This window comes from Cheilinus undulatus, linkage group 21 (genome assembly GCF_018320785.1).
Source record: "Cheilinus undulatus linkage group 21, ASM1832078v1, whole genome shotgun sequence".
Taxonomy (NCBI): Eukaryota; Metazoa; Chordata; class Actinopteri; order Labriformes; family Labridae; genus Cheilinus; species Cheilinus undulatus.
In genome coordinates this window covers 23,611,372-23,631,917 of record NC_054885.1, presented here as the reverse complement: position 1 = coordinate 23,631,917, position 20,546 = coordinate 23,611,372, and the positions used below count along the sequence as shown (strand labels likewise).

The following is a 20,546-nucleotide window of genomic DNA, read 5'->3' as shown; positions in this document are numbered from 1 at the left end:
GATTCTATAAAAAAATACTAGTTTAAAACAAGAGAGTGATGTTGGTTAATAAGATAATTTAAAACTAAAAAACTACAGATGTATTTGGGCTATAGAAATCTAGAATCATTGCCTTAAAGCTGGGTAAGGGAGTTTTTGGTTTGTTTCTTTTTCATAAAGGGTAGTTAAGTTTCACACTCACTTCTACACCACACTTTCAATCTCACACACATGCGCACACACACAGACACAGAAAAATACAGCATATATAGATATAGATAATATGAAAACATTTATATACCCATAGTACATAAATAAATCCATAACATGAATATCTGTGTATATACACATATATGCCGTAATGTACATACACATACATATATAATGCATCCTTATGTGTGTGATTATATATGTAAGTCTTATCAGAATGGGGCTGCTGTAGTGCATTTGGAGAGAGTCATAAACCATTATAACCCTCCAAATAAGGGTTTATAAATGGTTTATATGTTAAAACCAACAGTGCTCCAGTGAAACACACACATTAAAAAAGTTCAATTTGCTTTCATGTAATGCTGCAGCTCCTTCTTGTGGCCATTTTTTATCCCTCCAAGTGACCTTGAACAAAGGACTGATGGGCTGTGAAGTCTTTGTTGAATGAATCATTTGCAAGTAAAAATAAAATGTTTTATTTTTTTCAACAAGTGTGATTAATGCTGTGATCAGTTTACCAGATTGAGTTACCAGCTAACCTATCATACAGCATCTTTATTGTTACATACTTTGAGCTCAAAGCTTTGGATTGGAAAATCTGTCAGCAGTTTTTGTCTCCTGGAGGAAAAAAAATGGTATCCAGTGAAGGTGCCCATTCACAGAGTAGATTACAGTTCATAGTGAGTGAAAAACTTACCTGCAAATCATCCAGGATGACAGTTTTAACAAAGTATTTGTGTCCCTTTATAATACTCAATATTTTATAGCTTCTTTGTATATTATACATCATTTAGTAAGAACTAAAGTAACCTCAGGTTCAAGACTCTATGCATGCCTTAACAATAGCTGCTGCTATGAATTTTTTAGCATTAATTCAGATACAATTACTTTTTGGGTTTAAGATAATATAATATACAACCTAATCATGTGAGTATAATCCATTATCCAACTATTCCTTTAATGAACTTAACAATCATTAACGCAACAACTACCTTCTCAACAGATTGTACACACATTCAAACAAGCATAAGGGTAAAAGTGTAAGGTGAGTAAAAGTGGTGTTAAAATGATTAGGCATGTCAGTAACACAAACGACATGGGTAGAGCAGAAAATAAGCTTGTTCACACAGTGTGGTCAGGAGAAAGTTGTGTCGGATGGATTTGTGCTTAAAAAATGGAAGGATTGTCTTGGGTGTTTGGGTGAGTGGTAAGATACAGGGGAAGAGAAAAGAAAACAGGAAGGAAGGGAAGGAAAATAAAAACAGTAAAAAAAAAAAAAAGGGTGGGGCCAAGGAATACGAACAAACTCAGGTGAAGCTCTGTGCTTAGCTTTACTCGCATCTGACATCTAACAAGAAGGTCAAAAAGATTCAGCATAAAAGGATTGGTGGAACTGCAACCATATCCAGAACTGACAACTACAATAACAATAGTTTCTTAAAATGTATGTTTCCTTTAAGTACTAGGATAAAATGCTTAAAAAAAAGAGTTCAAGAAATGTCTTAGCAGTTACTTTCGTATATAGCTAGATAATGAACATTACTACTTCAGCATTTTCTTTATTAGCATGATAGCACAGAGAGAACGTCAGAACCTCAGGCAGTTCCAGTACACTAGCTTATGTTAGCATGTTATGGCCAATTTAGCTAGGCATATTCTAGCTAGATACTGAATGTTAAAATGTTCGCATTAAGTTTCTCTGTCACCACAATGGACAAAGAGAGCTTAAGATAGCCCGCATTTATTCTAGCATGCTATGTCATTTTAGCTAGAAGGCATGACTTTAGCTAAGCCACATACTGAATGTAAGTATGACATTTCTCTATCACTGTTGTGGCACAGAGAGAGAACCTCAGACAGCCCTGAATCGTGCTTATGTTAGCATAATATAGCCAGTTTAGCAAGGAGGCATGTCTGGTTAAAAAAGAAAGTAGCTAGGAAGTAAACGTTGTGTTAGCATATGTTGAGCAGGCTGATAGTCAGCCCAAGCTATCTTGTAATATTACAACTGTATTCCTCCAACGTTATGACTATCATTTTGCCACATTTTGTTGTTGTAAGGTTATTGTGTTTATTTTGGTTAAGTTATGACTTAATTCTTACGTATCAAACTTTTTTTCTAAACTAAACTTTCTAATGTGGTCCTTCATTCTGTTTTACAAAAAGGCTACATTCCATTGCTAAAGTCATTAAATTTAAGTCTATCAAAATATACATTTTTGGCCACATCTTGTAAATATAATGGTAAAATGATATTCCTCATTTATCCTTTAAATACTTGTCAAGTATGCAAAAGCCTCTATGATAAAAAAAACAAAGAACTGTCCTACTTTCTTAAATTTTCTGTCTAAAAGCTGATGCTGACTCCCAGCGATGGAAATGACAACAGCAAAACAGAAAAATAAAAGTTATACAGTATGAGCAACACAATTACATAAAGTTACATAAATAATGATCCATAACTGAAAACTTCAAAGGATGCCTTCGTCAGACAATTTAAACACTAATTAGAATTTTTCATGACCAATAAGAAATAGAGATTGGATGACACAGATACGAATCACCAGAAGAAAGCATCCTTTGAAGCTTTAATAATAATAATAATAATAATAATAATAATAATAATAATGAAAAGGGGGCGTGTACCTGGGGCAGTGGGTGTGTCTCCCAGTGGGCTTGTCACGGGCGACTTGTTATAGCCAAAGGAAGTGAAAAGTGGAAGCAGTGGCTGATGGGAATGTGGTGGAGGAGGAGGCGGTGGAGGCAGGATATGGATCTGATGGAACGTGGTGTCGTTGCCGTTGACTACCGCGTTGGCAGGGGCAACCGTCGCCGGAGGAACCAGCGGTATCTTTTGAAACTGTTGAGTGCAAATGACTGTGCTGGCCAAACCTAGATAACACCCACCGTGACAACACATCGACACACACACAACCAGCCAACAGTGAACCATCGCCACGGAACAAACAAACGACAAAACAGAAAATTACGTGTAAGAAAAAGGAGGAAAATAAGAAAATTAAAAACAATGGCTGAGGTTACAAAATTAAAGGAAAGAATGAAAGAAAATGAAGGACACAGCTGATGTCAAATGATGAAGAGAGAGCACAAACAAACTGACATACTACTGAAATGATATGAAGAGGTGAAAAAGGAAGTGAAAGTGGAAATGGTGCGAGGAGGCTGCAGTCAGTATTAGTTGATAATCACCGTGACCTTTTTACAAGTGTTAAAACAATGTCATCCCACTTGCCAGTAGTGTTTACTGGCCCACAGGTGTACTCTTTGTAATACTGCACTGAGCAAACAAGTAAAGCTGTTTTGATGACAGCTTTGACATCACTGTTTCACACTTCAATCAGTCAGTGAATTTAAGAACAGAGCTGTCCTGGACATGGAGCAGACTGTGATGATATTCTATAAATTTGACTCATTTTTGTACATATCTAATGCAACACTCACACATCATCTGACAGCTTTCTAATATTGGTCCTTAACCATCAAGTAGACTGTGTTGTACTTCTATTGCCATCCCACAGAGCTGCTTTAGCTAGCTGTTGTTACTGCTACCACCATCATCACGACTTGACTAGTGCTCTTTATAGGGGGTGACACCTTCAGAGCCCACACTCTGTGCATCAGCACACATGTAGTAAATGTCCTGCACAAAACCTAATCAACATGAGCTGCCTGAGTGAACAGTGTCAAATGAAGGGGTTAAGCTTGGCTAGACAAGGCCAAAGTAACACTGAGATAACTGTATGTATCATCAAGCTAACAGACAGTCATTGGGCCTCATTCACCAACCTTTAGAGGAAACTTTTCTAAAAACAAAAGCTGGGCAATTAATTGAAATTTAGATTATGGCCTGCAGCAATTTTTAAATTGAAGGGGGTGCATTATTTTGTTAACCTGGAATGTGAGTCAAAATAACTGTGTAACTTTTTTTTGCAGCAGAGGTGTGAAGCTTTACACATCATGCAAACATTCATCTTCCTTTAGGAAGATTTTTTCAAAATCCTGCTTTCCTTATTTTTGTATGTTTTTCTTAAGAATACAAATGATTTAGAATTATTACTCCCTTTAAGACAGCAATTAAAATAAAATTTGTAAAATGAGTCATAATGATCACCATCATTTTTCAAATATGTTCAGCCCTATTTTATTCTGTCTAGTTCTGTGTTGGTTACAAAAGAGAGTGATTTATTGCTTGTGTTTGTTGAAAAAGACACTACATGAGAAACTTTTTAAAAAATTGCGCAATAAATAGAAATCACAATGTTGAAATGTTGGAAGTATTATAACAGAGAGATTGGTACTAGAAATCAGTTAATTTAATTCACAACTTCTGTCAGTCTGCTCTGGCACAAAGCCAGGCAGCTTCTCTCTGATCAGAAGCATATCTTTTTTATTTGAGATGATCATGTTTATCATGAGTGGGTGTGGCTTCAGCTCTTTCAGCCAACACACCCACACCAACACCAACCTAGAGCAGATTTTACTGCCATATTTTAATGATTTTGAAGCCTAATTTTAAAAACTTGTGTATTTCATAACTAAAGTTTCACCTGGTAATACAGATTTTTTTCTTACTTTACAGTGACTTTAATATCCACTACTGTTGTCATTATGAGTAGGACTACATACACTTTAGAACTATTGCACAAAGTATTGCAGTGGTTTTATAAATTATATAACTTGTACATTACTGACATTACAATTCTTCTCCTGTCACTCCTGTATGCCTTCTGTCTTTGCACAGGGACCTCTTTTGTCCTTATTTGGGCATAAAGAGGTTGTTTCTCTATGCTAATAAGGGGCTTATGAGCACCTGGCATTAATCAAATTGAAAACACAGGTGCAAACAGTTCAGCTGTTTAATGATTTGTCATAAATCCCACGCAGCTTTCTCTCTGAAATTTTAGGAACAAATTTAAGAAAGATCTTAGGATAATATTGGTGAGTGAGGCCTGTTGTCACTATTTGTGCGAAGCTCTGTTAAGCTATGTTGCGTATATGCTTGTGTAAAGTAACAAGCATTCAATTCTTATCTAATAGCCACTGAAACATGAAGTTCAATCTAAATAATTCACTTGTTTGGAGGAAATAATTACCTCCGCCAAGGAGGTTATGTGATCATGGGTTTGTTTGTTCCTTTGTTAGTTTGTTCGTCTGTTAGCAACATAACTCAAAAAGTCATGGATGGATTTTCATGAAATTTTCAGGAAATGTCAGAAATGACATAAGGAAGAACTCATTAGATTTTGGGACTGAACCGGATCACCATCTGGATCCAGGAACTTTTTGAAGGATTCTGTACTAGTGGGAGATAGGGCTGCACTGTTACCACTTTACATCAGGAGATGGCGGACATGAGTAACTTAACCAACGTTTTGGAGTTGATAGAGTTTGAAAGACGCATGCCCGGTTGAGGAGACGAGTCGGAGCGTAACAGAGAGAAAGACAGTGAATTGTGGTGAGAATACTCACAATGCTGGGAGGAATAAAGGTATATTCACCCTCTGCCATGACTTTCACACGTAGCAAAGCCAATGCTTGCCTCACCATGTCTCCACCCCAGGGAGTAATCGGCGAATTAGATTTTGGGAGTGATCCGGATCACCGTCTGGATCCAGGAATGTTTTTAAAGGATTCTTCACTATTGGAAGATAAGGCTAATGGCGGAGGTCTGCGCTCTCTGAGTGCTTTTCTAGTTTAGTAATATTTTTTCTAGCTGTTCTAATTTCTTATTTATGTTGGTTGAAATGAATCTGATGTGGCATCCCCAGTTTTGTAGAAAGAGAGATGATATGAGAGGTAGAGTACATGGAGAAGACACTGACTTGGTAAGAAGTATGAGGAAAAAGGGATGATTAAAAATGAATGAAAACAGTTGAGTAAATGAAACCTCTTGCTAAAACAGCTGCTGTAGCCCCAAGTGTGTGCGGCTGTGATTAGTCAGTATGGCTCTGCAAGCTGATTAGGGGATTTCAAGCTGTTTTTTAACTGTATTCACAGCTGTTCTATACTGCACGTAAAGAGAGAAACAGCTACAGTAGCATTACATGCGACTTGGGGCAAGTTTAGTGAATGAACTATACAGTGTGTAAAGTGATTAAAGAATATAAAGACAACCAGAAGAAATGACCATAAGAGATGATACTGCAGTTATTCTAAATGACAGAGATGAGAGTGCTCTTTATGATTATAGATGATGGATGTCAACATTTACAGACAGCTATAGAGACTGAGACAACCAGACATTACACAGCAAAGACACATAAAGATGAAGAAACAGAGATACCATACCTACAGACATATACAGTTAAAACAGACTGAGCCTTTTTGTCCATGACAATCTGTGGTGATGGGATGGATGAGAATGTGCTCTGTAGATCTCACCACAGAAGTAAAAAGCTCATTATGATGATATAAAGGAGAGATATGCTTTAGATTGTATTTGGGAGGTTAAAACATTAGTGTAGCATTAAAAGAAATGAGAGGACAGAAAAATTATACCTGTAATCCTTGCTGATCTCTTTAGTAGATTTGAAAACATGCTAGAAATGTGCAAGAGAGCAATCTACACTGTTTCTTCCTGTACACTATTGATCTGTACACTGATTAAAGCTAACAGGAGATTGTTGGCAGCTACACATCTAACGATAGCTTTTATGCAGTAAGTGGAAATAGCAGAAATGGGATGCAAATGTAGAAGTGCCCTAAACCTGTTCCCTTCCCAATGGCTATCAGAGGATGACTTCACTGATTGCAAAGAAGTCAGAAGTATAGGATTCTATGAATAATGCTAAGCTAATCCTGGTCCAACTGTTCATGAAATGGCTTCATATTTATCCTACAGACATGAAAAGCTCTGGATTTTCATCTTTCAAGAATACATTCATTTAGTATGCTCTGCAATGTGTTGGCGGGGACATCATCAGCTAAAGACATGCAGAGGAATTTGTTGTCACCATCAGGCTAATGTTGAACCCCGGGCTTTAAGCAGTTGTCAAGTAAAAGTGTAACTAAATTAGTTTACATGAGTTAAACTTTCATAACACTATCAGTAACAAAGTGGTGAAATCTTGTACAGCATCACCATGCTACTCTATTGAACACAAATCTTCTCTGCCAGTGTGGACGATGGAAGAAATACACCTCTCTGATATGACTGTCATTCTAACCTGTGCTCATTCAAGAAAAGTGAACACATAAGAAGATCAGATTAAGATCCCACTTTGAGGCATTCATGAGAGCCTCCCTTTCCTCCTCATCTGGTTTTCTTCCTTTTTGACCTTCCTCCAGGTTCTTCTGTGTTTCTACATATGTTCACTATATTCACATGACACTTTTCCCCAATCAGTAAGCCACAATTTCACATTTCAGAAGTAATGTCAACTCACTCACATACACACACTTTAAAGAGCACACACACCTGTACGTTTGCTGATGACTTCAACCATGGTGGAAGGGAAGTAGCCCACTCGGTCATTTCCTGTTCGGTTGTCATGGATACAGCCTTTCCAGCGTCCATCCGGATGCTGCTCCAAGACCTTTAAAATCAGCATGTTTACAAAAGTTTAAGAGCTCCACAAACCTATTTATGAAGGCTTTAATAATACTACGTATATCTATTTTTATCCTGTTATAGTTAAGTAAAGCATAGGCTCTGCTTGGTCTTTTTATTACTCTTAAAAAGTTCCCAAAGGCTGTATAAAAGTTCATAAATATTCATGGATGGTTGGCAGACTGCACTGAAGCAAAAGAGTGTGTTTTTGTAGAACAACTTCATAGTAAATGAGGAGGTTTCAACCATTAATACAGAAATCTCACCCAACGAGTAGGCATATCAATAACTAAAGATATGAAAAAGCACCGTACAAACTCCTAATTTTCTTCTTCTGTAAAGGCTTCAGAGAAGTGAGCTTAACAAAGAGCTTCTTGACAGGTTAATTTCAATATTCTGATGTTTTGGGGTTTTTTTTGTAATTCCTACACTAGTTATTCAGATTGGCTCGAGGTTTCACAGCCAGAAGCAGTGCATATAGAAAGTATTCAGAGGCCCTTCTTTTTTCAGTTTATCTATGTTTCAGCCTGATACTACAGTTTCATTCTCATTAATCCACACTCAGTTCCATTTGACAGGGTGAAATTTTAGAAATGTCTACAAATGTATTAAAATTTAAAACAAAAACAAAATAGCACACCGACAGATATTCAGACCCTTTACAAAAACACTTTAAGTGTAGTCCAGGTGCCTCTCTTGATCATTGCTGAGATGCTTCTACAAAGTAGACCAAAACTATAATGTGACTAAAACTAAAGAACAATTTACTAAAACCAAGACTGCATTTGAAATAACTGCCAAAATGTACACTTTTTGACACATACCCCCAGCAGGGATGACAGGCACTAAGCTAAGCTCTAAAGAAATCACTAATTTTCTCATCAACTCGCTTGTTGCTTTGGGACCTCAAATCAAAGCATTGGTATTAACTTCAGTCTGCTTAATAATCAGCTATAAACTCATCACAGGAGATTTAATATGTATTAAATACTAAAAATGCATGAGTGTTAACAAAAAGATCTTTTACCTACTTTAATGTTAGGCATGCTCAGGATTTGTGTCTTTATAATTGTGAGTGTGTTTTGTGTGTGAGGGTGTGTGTGTGTGTGTGTGTTACCGTAATAACGTCTCCTGCTTTGATGTTGAGACTGGTCAGGTCATAGTTGTTGCAGTAATCCTTAAGAGCACGAACCTGAAGGGCGGCTGATGCATCTACAGATCAGGTAATAGATTCAAACATTGCAGAATCAAAAGTGTGCATTTTTTCAATTCAATTTCAATTATGTTAAAGACATTAGTTCCCATAAGCCTGCCACTTTAATGTGTATCTCGAAACATAAACTATAACCTCACTATGGTGTCTTTCCCATAATGCATAATGCACATGTTTTACATGGTGTGTTTTGAGAGCAAGAATCAAAATGGCAGTTTAATATTTTGATTGATTAATATTCTGTGAGTTAGATGAGACGTATGCTCAGTTTTCGGTGCAATATAAAGAAACAAGATTTAACATGATGAATTGTGAACTCTTGTCATTTATTTTTCTCGTTCTAGAATCCAAACGTGCCCACACATTTCAAAAATGAGTTTAGATAACTTTCTAAGCCCTTGCAGCACTTTTCTGTCCATAATTTGATAAAAATAAACTGACTGATTTTCTCTTATAACGCTCAGAAACTTCCCTTTTTGTCTGTTACCTCCTCCCTTATTCCCTTCCTGCCTTTATCCTCCATACACTTATTGCCACTGTACCTCTTAGCAGCTGTTTGATCTCTTTACTGGCTTGAGTTGCAGTGAACTGGTAGACGATGTCCAGGGCAGTTTGGCTGTAGGTGTTCCTTACTGTGGCATTGATCCCACTCTGTGAAGGGAAAGAGAAGATGGAAATGTTAGCTTCTTTTTCCACAGACATAAAATAAGAGATCAGAAACATGAGTATATCATTTACGTCGTATTATTATCACTTTGGCTGTCAAAAAAGAACTTAAGATTTTATAAGAAAAATCACACACACAGTATAAAATGTTTCATTTTCATACAAAAAAAACTCTGAAGAAGGGTGATTATAATGCTGAGAAAATAGCCCAAACTTGCTAATTCCCTGAAGAGCAGTATTGTGCTCGGATGTAATGAATTAAATGAAGACAGAGAAACAAAGTAGAACTCAGTCTAATGACATATCACGCTTAACACTTGGAAACTTTCACAGCTGAGGGGCATGTTGGCAAAGATAGTCTCTCACGCTCTCATCACAACATATTGCCTCTCTTGTTTTCATAAACCCTGTGGCATTTAAAGTCATAGGCACAAATGGATAATTTGCTTCATCTCTTTCTTGCCTTGCAGTTTAGCATCATTATTCATGACTCTGACTCAGCCTTATCACATGGCTTATTGCCTGTTTATGAGAAACGGGCAACAAGCTTCAGACCCCCTCTGCACTAAATGCATCTCTTCCCAATGATCTCTCAAGGAATTAATTTAATATGTCTATTTTGATAGCAGGAAAATATGTCTCTGAATAAAGTAAATCCTATTTGTGTTTATGTTTGAAGCTAAATCTCTAGTTTAATGACAACATAACCTTTGAATGACGTGTATAGAAAAGTCTTATAGCTAATCAAGGAAGCAATGATTTGCTTTTAGCATTTTGCTAAAACATTTTGCTTTTTACATTTTCTCTTGGTTCATTTCTGTTCTGCAGACCTGCATAAATCATGAAGATTCCCTTCAGACATCTTCAAAGAACATGAAAATAATTTCTGCTTTTGAAAAAAATGTTTGTCTGATATTGCTTAAACATTGAAAGTGACCCTTACTAAATATCATTGTAAAAAGATGCACTAGCACCTGTTTTTAAATTCATATCAACCTTGTATAAGCCCAATTCTTTGTTTTAAAATCAGCATTACTGAAGACAGTTTTCACCAAAACATTGTAATTTTAGAGGAGTACAAAGCAGGGCTGAACAATTTGGAAAAAATAATCTAACTGTACAATTTATTGTATTCTTTTTTTTTTCCAGGATTTTAGATAGCCTTAAAACTCAAAGAGGGATTGGGACTTGAATTTTTGACACTGCATCTAGAAAATCCAAATTAAATCCAAAAGTTCTTCAGCTCTATCCCTTGGTCAGTGCAACAAGGCTGTCAGTGAAGTTCCACTTACCTCCAGCAGGAGTCTCACTGCCTCAGTTTTTCCACACAGGGCAGCTTCATGCAGGGCAGTGCCTGCTTTGGTCTGTCTGTTGATGTCGATGCCTGCCTGAATCAGCAGTCTGACAGCAGGGGCAGGGGGCACAGGAAAGGGGAAGTGAGTGAGGGAAGGAAGTTTTAAGCAAAGAAAGAGATGACGGAGGACGGACAGAGAGATAGCCGGAAGGAAAACAATGTGAGAGGAGAGAGGATAAAGATGGGATGAGGAAAAAAACACAGATTCAAAGTAAGAACATACTCACCACTCCTTCCAATTAGGAAAAAATACAGTCGAAATATCACATATTTCTGTTTATGTCAACCAATTATTATTAGTATGTGCCTTTAAACATTTGCTACTTAATTAGCATATAACTCACATTTCTTGGTTGTTTTTTCTGCTGTCTGTTTATTGGGTCTTCCTTGCAAGAGACATCCTAGAGGTCCAACAAGACCCTTAGTTTTATTCAAATCATTGGGTTATAAGGCTTAATATATGAAAGCAGTTTAATTTATGCTTAGGATTGTTTTTTTTTTATTGTTATTATTTGAAAACAGCAAATGCTACAGCATTTTTTAAGAGGTAATATTCTCAGTTAGGTGTAATGTTTTATTTCAGCAAAGTTAAATAAATCTGGCAGCCAGTTTTTCCTCATTTCAAACAATTCAGGTCATGTTTTTGTTGGAAATATCTTTAAATGCAACATTAGTCTGGACTTGTCAGGTAAATGTGTCTATTAGTACAGTGAGCTATTTTACGATAAATTTGACTACACTCGACACACCTACTCAGCTGCAAAGGTTTCAGCCATTAAATTGTCACTGATGATCTCTTCTGCATTTGTAGCTCATCAAGAGACGTAGTTTTAGTCTGTTTTATAACTGTCTAAAACCTCCGCAAAGGATGTTCAATAAAGTGAAATATCTTGGTTACACTAAGCCAGTGCGTACAGGTCCATATTTTAGAATGTGTCAGATGTGTTCTGTGAGAGTGGGAGGAAAAATTCTTCTGACTGGCTTTGGGTTGACATTATTAACTGTAAAAGTATCTGGATGAAGTCAGAGTGATGTCAGCCATTTGGTTACTGAAGGAGGCTTCTGAAGCCAATTCATGGCAACTGCAGTATAAAAAAGTCTACCTCAGACTAACTTTCCCTCAGCCGAGTAAAAGAGGTACGGCAGAGGTCAGCCATGCCCAAAATTACGCATATGCAAATTAACTCATTCGCCCATCTGCCACAGTGGCTGGTGGATCAAAAATCATATTTTAACAGCCTTTTATCTCTGTCTTATTCATTAACCGAAAAAAGTGTTTGTTTGTTTTGTTATTTATTTGTTATTAGGGGCAGGTTAGCGTTTCCTGCCTCAGCCCCATCCACATGGAGATGAGCTCAGGAGTATATGCAAAAGTTTTTGTCTTATCGACATTTCATCCACATGGAAAAGGCCTGTTCAGAGGCTGTAAACGCTACTTTTTCAAACCAGGTCCTAGAGTGAACAGATCTGTGTACGTCTACCGTTTTGTCTTTGTGGACAAGGCCACAATCAACTCCTCAAATGCAGAATTAACTGCAGCTAAACCTCAACTGAAGCAAGATAATCAATTTATAAGCTTATATTTTGTTTACCCGTTTGCTTCTGCACCTGTCAAAGCACTTGGAAACCCTTGTTTTTACAAGTGCCGTAATAGTTATTACATTAGGTGAGTTATCACAATCATAAAGGTTATGTTAGCTAGTAGCTTAAGCAAATTCACCTGTTACTGTCTCAAACTGTGTAGTGGTGGGTGCAAATTTCCCACCCTGACGTGAACCCATAAAAACTTGGGAGTATTCTGACAAAAACAATTTTGAAACATGCTGTAAACATGTTTTATCTGGTGTAAAAACTAGGGACGTGCACAATAATGTGGTCAAATGCTCTTTCAAAACGGTAATGAAACCTCCTGCCACAAGTAGCCGCTGTAGCTTCAGTTTATGGCCATAGCATTCCTGCCAGAGCTTTCACTTTGCCAGACGTAAATATGAGAAGCTTAGTGGTTAGCATGTCGTAGGAACAGTACAGTTGACAGTTTTTTAACTAGAAAATGGAAGTAAAGTTGTATGGAGGCTGTTGAGGTTTATACTTACATACTAAACCAAAGTGGCATATTATCACACTGAGCACCATTTTGATTTGCAAAGAGGAATGAAGGCTGGCGAAGCTAGCTGTAATGTTAGCAATGTTCTGCACAGCATATCAGCTTGTCATTATACCCACTGATACAATGATCCTGTGAATGACCATTTGACTGTTCTTCTCCTCTTTAGACTAGTTGGTAAAATGCTTTTTAAATGGGCTTTTAGCCAAATAGGTAAATAGATGCACAATTAAATCCAGCATTTTTACATGGGGTGTGTATGTGACTTCTGGCACTTCTAAGGACAGCCTCAAGTGGACAACTGAGGAACTGCAGTTCTTTTACACATCTGCATTGGCCTCTTGTTCAACCACAGAAGTTTCCACCTGGTCCACAAACAGCACAAGTACTTTTGGTAAAGCATTAAATGATCTGTCAAAAACAAAACTAGACTGATCAGCCAGCATTTACTGTGCTAATGAACTAATATTAGATGTTGACCCGAATAAAATTACAATGCTAAACAGAGGTATGTTTTACATTATTACCTTAAAGGACAGGTTGAGGATAGATGCTTGAAATAATAACTGTAGATCATCTGAAAAACACACATTTCTTTTTTATTGTCATCCTCTAACAGAGAGTCATTGTTTGTATGTGTGTGTCCATGTGAGTGTGTATCTTTCAGACTTCCAGTTGGTGCCTGACAGTCATTAATCAGAGTCACTTCTGGAGAGACACGTTCTGCTCTATCAACTATGTCAGGCTTTATACTCTCTGTTTCCTCTTCTGTTTTAAACCTCTGTCTCTGTGTCCCTCTATGTTTCATTACTCTCTATCCCTCTGTCTCTTTGTCTCTCCCTGATCTTCCCATAATTGCAGCCTTTTCTCATCCCTTACTAATACTTCGTACCATCACTTTCTGTCAGTGCCTGCCAGGCAAGCCAACTCCAGCATAAACATACACATGCCATGAGTAACTTAAAAAGAGTTGGAAGTGATAAAAGGGAAAATAAAGTTGGTTGTTTGTGTTCATTTCCCTGGCACAACGTCGTACTGGGATTCTTCATCCAGATCCTTTGCGCTCAAGAATGACATCACCTCGGAAACTAAAGTCACTTTGTTGTGATGCTCTTTTGCAAAAACGTAAACAAAGTTAGGCACACTTCCCAGTCGTGAGGAGATTATAATGAGTCAACATTTAGTGTGACAAGGTGCCAGATCTGCAGTTTCCAGTCCATGAAGCAATTATGGTGCATCTGACATGTGAGGCATTACTGTATGGAAAAACATTTGTTCCATTATTCCTTAAGGTAATTAGATCACGTTGTTCCTCTCTTGTGTTACATAACTGTTTTGTCAGATACCTCAGGTGGACTCTTTAAAGCCACTGACTCATTAGAAACAGCGTGTTTTTAAAAGATGGACCTCTCTGTGTTTGTGGATGGATCTAAATGGGGACCCTTGTGTGTTTGTGTGTACGTACCTGATGATGTCTATGTGTCCGTTCTTGGCGGCCAGGTGGAGAGGAGATGTCCCGTTGGGGTCATGGGTGTCTCCTTTTTTGGGCTCCAATAATGCAGCACACATGTTACTGGACAGCAATAACTGGACCACCTACACACAAATACAGCATTAGAACATAAAAATCACATCTGAATCTTACTGGAAATAATCTACAGACAACTATAACTGCTTACCCCAACTCTGCCAAACTCACAGGCCAGGTCCAGGGGCGTTTTCCCTGCATTATCCACAATACAGGGGTTGGACTGGTGCTGCAGGAGCATCTCCGACTAACAATGGAGAACACAAACACGAGTAAACATAAAATTACATGTAAGATAATTTAAATAAAATGCAAATGGATTATTTTTTAATAAAATAATCCATTTGCCCTTTATTAATTACATCCTAAAAAGGTCAAAAATCAGCCAATCTCTGGGCTCACACAACATAATAGCAATTCACTATCAGCCATTCTGGATAATTAAAGTAGCCAATTAAAGGAATTCAGTTTGAGTTTTTCTTAGCTCCCACTGTGTTCATAAATAAGTGTTTTCTCATAAAATTTTATAGTTTTCCTTTAAAAGTCAAATGTGTCATTCTTGGTCAATCTCGTTCTGTTCGAGCAGGGTGCTATTAATCACATTTTCTGACAACTGCCCAGCATAATTAACTGATTGATGTAGCTGAACCTGATGTTGATCTATTCAGTGAGGCAGCCATTAAAGACACCTTTAAAAGAGATAAAAATCATCAGGAAGTTATAAAATCTGCCTGGGAGACTGGTCCAGTTGTTACCTACCTTAGCTTTACAAGCTATATAGCTAAAGCAAACAAAATTTGCCAATATCAGTTGGCAAACAAAAAGTCATAGTTATAAGATAACAGTTAGAGGTCTGCTTTGTCTAATTCTTTCTCAAATCAAGGGCCCATTGTTATCAAAAACTGCCAGAAATTTTAAGTGATACATCTGTCTCTTTTGTTTAATGAGACAAAGGCCAGGAGATGCAGAGCCAGTAAATAATAGAGGCTTGTTTTTCCTCGGAAAGGCCCAAGAGATGTAAAAAAAAAAACATAAATATAAAAACACAAAATCATGTAATGCACACACAAGCATGAGAAACTTCACAGACCTAGACAGTACAGAAAGCCCTAATGCTTGCTCAGAGAATATGTCATGCTCTGTTAGAAATCAAAAGCTCTGCACATGCCTTCAGGAGAGAAGGGCTGATAAACACATTAGAGAGCAAAATGTTAATATCTTTTAGTCTTCAACACAGCTTATTAACATTTGTCAACAATAATTTCAATTCCAAGCTGTTGTTGTGTTAAATATGTATTTTAGCCTGTGATGAATTAAAAGAAAAATATACAACAGATATAAAAGAAAACAAAGTTCTTTTTTCTCACAGGTTGAGAATATCCATCATAAAAAGAGAATAATTCCATGGAGGTTGTCTCTTTCCAGAAACCCCCAAACAGCGCCATGACATGGAGTGTAAGAAAGCTTGGTTACAGTGGTAAAAGACTTAAAAGGATAAATTCCCACAACCATAGGAATTATTTCTATGTGCTTTTGGTTTTCTAATGCACCTTAAAATGGAACAAATTGGAAGATATGCCAAATTATATCCTTTTGTTGAGATAAAAACACGGTCTGGTCATCCTTGTTCTTAGAGCAAATGGCTCTTAAATTTATTCTGTGCCTCACTTGATGGTAATAATTGATTTTTTTAAATGGTAGTCTGTTTCAATTTCTGTATTTTTCTATTTATTTGCTCTCGCTCAATGGGAGCAGCTGTAAATTAATATCCCAGCCTCTGTTTGTTCTCTCTTTAAATCATGCGTATTTAATCAAATTGAAGCAGCGGTGCTTCGGTTCTCTGAACCTGTAAATGCTGAGCAATGCCCTTCTTTACAGTTTGTAAGCTGCTGTAGTAAGTCTGCTATATTTCATTGCTGTAGCATTGGCAGGCCTGTGGCCTCACTGCAGTGATTCCTCCTAATTCTTTTTCTTGAGTTCAAGCCTCAAAGATTTAATCTTCTTAAAGGAATGTCTTCAGTTTTGTGTCTTTAAACATTTACAGTTAGTTGTAAAAATGTAGTCTTATTTTAGATGTGAATTATCGGGCACATCTTGTATTCTTTGGCTGGTGCTGTGCTAAATGTCTCTTTAGCAGAGGACATTCTGACCAATAGTGATTGGGAAAAGCAAAACTAGCGCTCCACAGTAAATCCCAACTTTATCGTAATCACGTTATTCGTATTTTAAATAAACTAATGAATGTGTGGTGATTAGGAAAAGTTCTATATGACATCAAGCAAGGCTCTCTCACCCAGCATGTGTACTTTTAAACTGTTGAATGGAGTCCTTGGTATGATGCTTTTGCACCGTTCCAATGCAGTCAAATGAAACTAAAGACAGCTATCACCTACCCTCAGATCAATTTAGAACTTCCTGTATCTTTTTATAATACAAAATATCCCTAAAAGAAAGATAACATACCAATTTTTCTTCATTGAGCTCAAGCTAAAACACTGGTGAGAATTCATGTTAGACAATATAGCTTTTAGAAGATGTCAAATTCTGTTACAGCTATGCAGGTACCTGCATTCACAGAAAAAGTGTTTATCCACTTTCTGTGCATAAATGTGCAGAAGTAAATTAGTGTTTTGTTCCTAGAAAGTGCCACAGCAGATCTAATGTCAGCTGAAAAAGGCAAACTTGAAGGTAATGTCAGATGGCCTGGATTTGGAAAATGCTTGTTCAGTTTGGTAACAATTAATACAATCAATTTAATATGGATTGCACATTTTAAACAAGAAATGCAGCATCAGCAGAGTTAAGCAAGTATTGCATTTGTCTGTTTCACTGCAAGCAAACTCTTCAGTGCCACTTATAGTAATTTTATCAGCTGTTACTTTAAAACTCCCGTGAGGAGTTTTGAGTGGGCATGAAATAGACTGAAATTAATTCTAATGCCTCTTTGTGAGCTATAAAAGTAAAACAGAACATAGAATAAAGACTATGTCCATTCATTGTTATTTTTAATGCCTGAAACTACTGCTGAAGTGTAGATGTCAGATAGGGTTGCCAACTGTCCGTACTACCCAGTGTGTCCCATATATTGAGCCAAATTTTTGTCCCAAGTGTGTTGGCATTCGTCCCAAATATTGACATTGATTCTCTTCAATCACTAGACAACTGATACTGGTTTTTACCCATCATGCACTGATCACATCAGTCAGGTGACACCTGTTGATCGATCACAGCCATCTCAAACACATCAGCGATACCTAAAGCATCAAAAGGCTCGAACATAAGTTTGATTTCAGATGGTTTTCAGTTGCCCCACTTCAAAATACAGATAAACTTGCAAAAAATCAAACAGCTTTACAGCTAACAAGGAATGGGAAGCAACAAAGACGTGGTTTAAGCCTGACACTGACAACTTGATGAAGGCTTCCTGTACTTTGTACCCACTAGAGTTTTCAAAGGCCACAGAGGTGAGCATAACTGAACACAGCGTGTTGCTACGGTGATGCAAAAGAAGGCCACGGCTGCAAAAGGTGACCAGCAATATTGGTGCAATTTTTGTGACATCATCAACAGAAGATTAAAAATTGCAGCGTGAGAGAAGCATCATATGTGCTTAACACACGCCTGGAGCAGGTGCAGCACAGAGCTGAACTTTATGTAATGATTTGTCATAAGGACTTTTCTAGTGTGAGTAAAGATAGATTCCTCAAAGCTGTTAGAACAACTAGAAATATCCATGACAAAGTAAATGTTGCCTCTCAGTTTTTTTTTATTATCATAAAGCTCCAAGTTGAGGTTTATTGTTGAGGTTTTACAACACAATCATGCATCATACACACCGCTGTGACACTGAGATCAAAGCAAAATATCGTGCCCTTCATTCGGTACTTGTACCATCTTGTATAGAGATGTTTGAACTCACTACGTCATAGTGGCCGTGTTGCGCTGCCAGGTGGAGAGGAATCTGTCCTTCATCTGATTGGCCATTGACAGATGACCCAGACTTCAGCAGCATCTTCATAGGTTCCGCCTTCCCCTGCCAGGCAGCGTAGTGCAGCGGCCGCATACCTACACAAACAGACACACACCCATGCAGAGTATTAACACACAGACCATATGTACACTACATTGCCAAAAGTGTTCACTCACCCATCCAAATAATAGAAATCAGGTGTTCCAATCACTTCCATGGCCACAGGTATATAAAATCAAGCACCTAGGCATGCAGACTGTTTCTACAAACGTTTGTGAAAGAATGGAGCTTAGTGAACTCCAGCGTGGTACTGTCAGTGGTGTTTTAACAATGTGGAATTGATTGGGAACGACAGCAACTCAGCCATGAAGTGGTAGGCCATGTAAAATAACGAGGCGGCATCAGCAGATGCTGAGGCACATAGTGCGCAGAGGTCGCCAGCTTTCTCTAGAGTCAATCGCTACAGACCTCCAAACTTCATGTAGTCTTCAGATTAGCTCAAGAACAGTGCATAGAGAGCTTCATGGAATGGGTTTCCATGGCCAAGCAACTGTATCCAAGCCATACATCACCAAGTGCAATGCAAAGCGTTGGATGCAGTGGTGTAAAGCATGCCGCCACTGGACTCTAGAGCAGTGGAGACATGTTCTCTGGAGTGACGAAATGCGCTTCTGCATCTGTCAATCTGATGGACGAGTCTGGGTTTGGTGGTTGCCAGGAGAACGGCACTTGTCTGACTGCATTGTGCCAAGTGTAAAGTTGGGTGGAGGGGGGATTATGGTGTGGAGTTGTTTTTCAGCACCTGGGCTTGACCCCTTAGTTCTAGTGAAAGGAACTCTGAATGCTTCAGCATACCAAGAGATCTTGGACAATTCCATGCTCCCAGCTTTGTGGGAACAGTTTGGGGATGGCCCCTTCCTGTTCCAACATGACTGTGCACCAGTGCACAAAGCAAGGTCCATAAAAACATGGATGAGAGAGTTTGGTGTGGATGAACTTGACTGGCCTGCACAGAGTCCTGACCTAAACCTGATAGAACACCTTTAGGATGAATTAGAGCGGAGACTGAGAGCCAGGCCTTCTCGTTCAACATCTGTGTGTGACCTCACAAATGCGCTTCTGGAAGAATGGTCAAAAGTTCCCATAAACACACTCCTAAACCTTGTGGAAAGCCTTCCCAGAAGAGTTGAAGCTGTTATAGCTGCAAAGGGTGGACCATTGTCATATTAAACCCTATGGATTAAGAATGGGATGTCACTTAAGTTCATACGTGAGTCAAGGCAGGTGAGCAAATACTTTTGGCAATACAGCGTATCAATCAGTGAGAAATACGATAGTATTGATCTGTGAGTAGTTATGTTAGTGAGAGGTCAATGAGTGCAGTATTTCCTGTGTGCACAGCTTGTTCTGTGTTATTTGGACTTGGACGTGTTTTTATGTTTCTTTTTTTGGTATTTTTGTGCATTCCCCACTCACCTTTCTGGTCTCTGATGTCCACAGCAGCCTGTGACTCCAGCAGCAGAGTGATAAGCTCCAGGTTCCCATTGAGTGAGGCGTGGTGCAGCGGAGAAAACCTAAGAACAAACACAAAGAAATAAAAATGTGGTATCTGTATTTTTGTAATTATTCTATAACTCATTTTAACAGCATTTTTTGCATAAGATTTGGTACACTTAAGGTTTCTGACCAATCAACTGTGCTAAAACTGAAGCATACATTTGCATACTCTCTTTCTATCTACAAAGACGTACACACATAGGTCAGTCATAATGACAAAGCTTAGCATGACAATATATTTAATAGCTGAGGATTAGAAGCAAATATCTCAGATGGGATGGTGGAAGATGAAACACACAAGGGAAATGGTATTACATAATGTAAAGGATACAGTGTGTAAATATCGTGCCTCTGTGTGTGATGCCAGTGGGTGCAGAGGACATGAGATTAATAGC

At 38.0% G+C, this 20,546-nt stretch overlaps 1 protein-coding gene across 8 annotated transcripts in view; it reads right to left on the bottom strand.

The window, feature by feature from the left end:
- caskin1 (CASK interacting protein 1) overlaps positions 1 to 20,546 on the bottom strand; it is a 144,105-nt gene that overhangs the window by 29,375 nt on the left and 94,184 nt on the right. For 6 of the 8 annotated variants that reach the window (XM_041817028.1, XM_041817030.1, XM_041817032.1 and 3 more), the window contains exons 3-11: positions 20,071 to 20,168; positions 18,544 to 18,689; positions 14,776 to 14,871; positions 14,562 to 14,692; positions 10,931 to 11,039; positions 9,515 to 9,623; positions 8,877 to 8,971; positions 7,628 to 7,745; positions 2,836 to 3,081 (exon numbers count right to left, since the gene is read on the bottom strand). In XM_041817028.1, the coding sequence (XP_041672962.1) occupies positions 2,836 to 3,081; positions 7,628 to 7,745; positions 8,877 to 8,971; positions 9,515 to 9,623; positions 10,931 to 11,039; positions 14,562 to 14,692; positions 14,776 to 14,871; positions 18,544 to 18,689; positions 20,071 to 20,168 (1,148 nt within the window). The remainder of the gene's footprint in view (positions 1 to 2,835; positions 3,082 to 7,627; positions 7,746 to 8,876; positions 8,972 to 9,514; positions 9,624 to 10,930; positions 11,040 to 14,561; positions 14,693 to 14,775; positions 14,872 to 18,543; positions 18,690 to 20,070; positions 20,169 to 20,546) is intronic. The other 2 variants (XM_041817034.1, XM_041817035.1) reach the window with 1 other exon arrangement.